Source organism: Myotis davidii, unplaced genomic scaffold, assembly GCF_000327345.1.
Source record: "Myotis davidii unplaced genomic scaffold, ASM32734v1 scaffold566, whole genome shotgun sequence".
Taxonomy (NCBI): Eukaryota; Metazoa; Chordata; class Mammalia; order Chiroptera; family Vespertilionidae; genus Myotis; species Myotis davidii.
The window spans coordinates 1,179,926-1,182,449 of NW_006296617.1; the positions used below are offsets into that span (position 1 = coordinate 1,179,926).

Below are 2,524 nucleotides of genomic sequence, written 5' to 3' on the forward strand. Positions count from 1 at the left end.
AGATGTGTGACCCATCAACAAGTCGGAGCCTACTCCTCAATGCATCCCGAATCCCAGCCGAGACACCTCATCTTGCCTTAGGGCAGCGGTTCTCAACCTGTGGGTCGCGACCCCTTTGGCGGTCAAACCACCTATCACAGGGGTCACCAAAGGCCATCCTGCATATCACATATTTACATGACGATTCATAACAGTAGCAACATTACAGTGATGAAGTAGCAACGAAAATAATTTTATGGTTGGGTCACAACATGAGGAACTGTATTTAAAGGGCCAGAAGGTTGAGAACCACTGCCTTCGGGTCTCTACCTGCTTTCCAGGCTTCCAATTTTGCCTCCGACCGCCTCCATGAAGAGCTTGCCCTTCGCCACGCCGTGGCCTGGCATGCAGACCGCAGCCCCAGCAGCCTCCTCAGTGGGGCCTCCCTGGCCACCCCCCTCACACCGTGGCCACCCCTGCCACTCCCAGGACCTGGCCCTGCTTGATTTTCTTCAGGCCACTGTGTGGTGGGCTGCCTACCCAGCAGTCCTTTCTGCTTCCTCTTCTTTCCTGGCAAACAGAACTGCAGCAGCCAACTCGAGTGAACACACGGGTTTCCCCCAGTCCTGTGGCCGTTTCCCTTCCCCGTGATTCCGAGATCAGTTTAGGAATAAGCCGGGGCTATAGTTCTGGCCCAGGAGACATGCAGATGTCCTGCTGGGGAGCGCCACAGCTTTCCTCACTCTTAAAAGGGGCAGTGCCCGGCTGGTGTGGCTCAGTGGCTGAGCGCGGGCCTATGAACCAGGAGGTCACAGTTTGATTCCCGGTCAGGGCACATGCCCGGAGTTGCTGGCTCGACCTCATTGATGTCTCTCTCTCTCTCTTTCTCCCTTCCTCTCTGAAAGCAATAAAAAAAATTTAATGGTGCTTTACCTTCCTCTCTGAAATCAATAAAAAATATATGTAAATAAATTTTAAAAAGGGACCCAAGGGAGGGAGGGAGGGAGGTGCTCTCTTCCCGTGTGCATAGAGTTGATTCTCGCTCATTGTCTGGGGCTGCCCTCCCCTGGCGGAGCTTGAGCCGCTGGACCCACCACACGACCTGACTGCTTACACCTGTGCCGACAGTTCTGTTACTTGCAGCCAAAAGCACACCTATGATCCATTTCTAAAATCTCCTTTTGGCTTATTTCTGCTACCTTCCCGCACCCATAATGTAGGCTGCATGGGGAGAGGGCCTAGTCTGTCACATGCCTGGGCACTGTCGGGCACACGCTAGGGCATGTGACTGCCGAATGGATGTCCGAGGCCCCAGCTCCTCCAGGCCCGGGGCTCCGTCACTCATCTCTGGGCTCCAGCAAGCGGCAGGGACGTGAAAGCCTCTCAGATCAAAGGTCCAGGGAAGCCAGAAGACAGCCGCTCAAGAACCCAATTTAATAAGATTTACACGTCGACACGTACAAAAAACCTAACAATGTACAAGTCTTTGCAAGACCAGGGGCTGAATCTGGAATGCAGAGAGCCCTGGAGGGGCCCCAACACGGTGCCATCTGAAGGTGTTTTCCCACTGATTCTCTACATCTTGGCCGTACCCAGCGATGGGACCAAATCCCAAACGGAGGCTAACACTTGAGAGCTACCCAGATCTAGTGTGTTCCCTCCCCCAGCCTCCCTGCTCCCGGAGTGGAACTGAAGGAAGGGGAGAGACTATTAGCCTGAAGGAGTGGAGCTCGGGCACCAGCCGGCTGGGACTTCGCAGCTGTCCGATGACTGTGCGCCTCCTGCTACTCATGGTCAAATGCCCACCGTGTCTGCAAGCTGGGCGGGCCCACGGGAGGGTGTGGGGAGGCAGAGGATGCCCCAAACGCCTTGGAGAGGCTGCAGGAAGGTATGGCAGGGCCGGGGCCCCCATCCCCACTACTGCCTGGCCCCGCAATCACCACTGCAGGGGCCCGATGTCAGCCCCCATCTCCTCCTCGTCCTCCTCCTCCTCCTTCAGCTGCAAGGGCTTCGCCGGCCACTTCACCCTGACGATGGGCTCCACGTGGTCCTGAAGCCGGTGCCGCTTCATGTGGGCATTTCGACTCTTAATCTTATCGAACACCCTGTGGAGTCACCGGAGGACCCGGGTCAGAGCAGGGGGAGGGGCTGCCCCAGGGGGAGGGTGGGAGGCAGCGGTCTGGGTGCCTCGGGGAAGGGCCGGTACCTCTCACACTCTCTGCAGGGAAACACGCTCGGGCCCTCCGCGCTGCCCGGCCGCTCTGGGGTCCGCTTGGGGCCGGTGTGGGGGCTGGAGTTGAGGATGGACTCCCTCCGGTAGCTCTTGGTCTTTATCTTTAACTCGGGGGTTGGACGGTGGCTAGGTCTCTCTCGAGGGCTGCACGTGACCTGCAGAGGGGGCAGAAACCACGGGCGGGGCTGACCCTCAGCCCTTAGGAGGGAGGCGCAGGGACACGGGGCACAGACGTCCTCGCAGGGAAATCCTCCCCACCCCCAGCATGGACGGGCAGCATGGACAGGCAGCGGGCACCCAGATCAGCACTGA

At 58.2% G+C, this 2,524-nt stretch overlaps 1 protein-coding gene across 1 annotated transcript in view; it reads right to left on the minus strand.

Moving 5' to 3' along the window:
• Nucleotides 1-1,403: 1,403 nt before the first annotated feature.
• ZNF541 (zinc finger protein 541) overlaps nucleotides 1,404-2,524 on the minus strand; it is a 28,006-nt gene continuing 26,885 nt past the window's right edge. Inside the window, exons 17-18 of the mRNA XM_015569316.1 lie at nucleotides 2,186-2,367; nucleotides 1,404-2,084 (exon numbers count right to left, since the gene is read on the minus strand). Coding sequence (XP_015424802.1) covers nucleotides 1,916-2,084; nucleotides 2,186-2,367 — 351 coding nt within the window. The 3' untranslated portion in view covers nucleotides 1,404-1,915. The remainder of the gene's footprint in view (nucleotides 2,085-2,185; nucleotides 2,368-2,524) is intronic.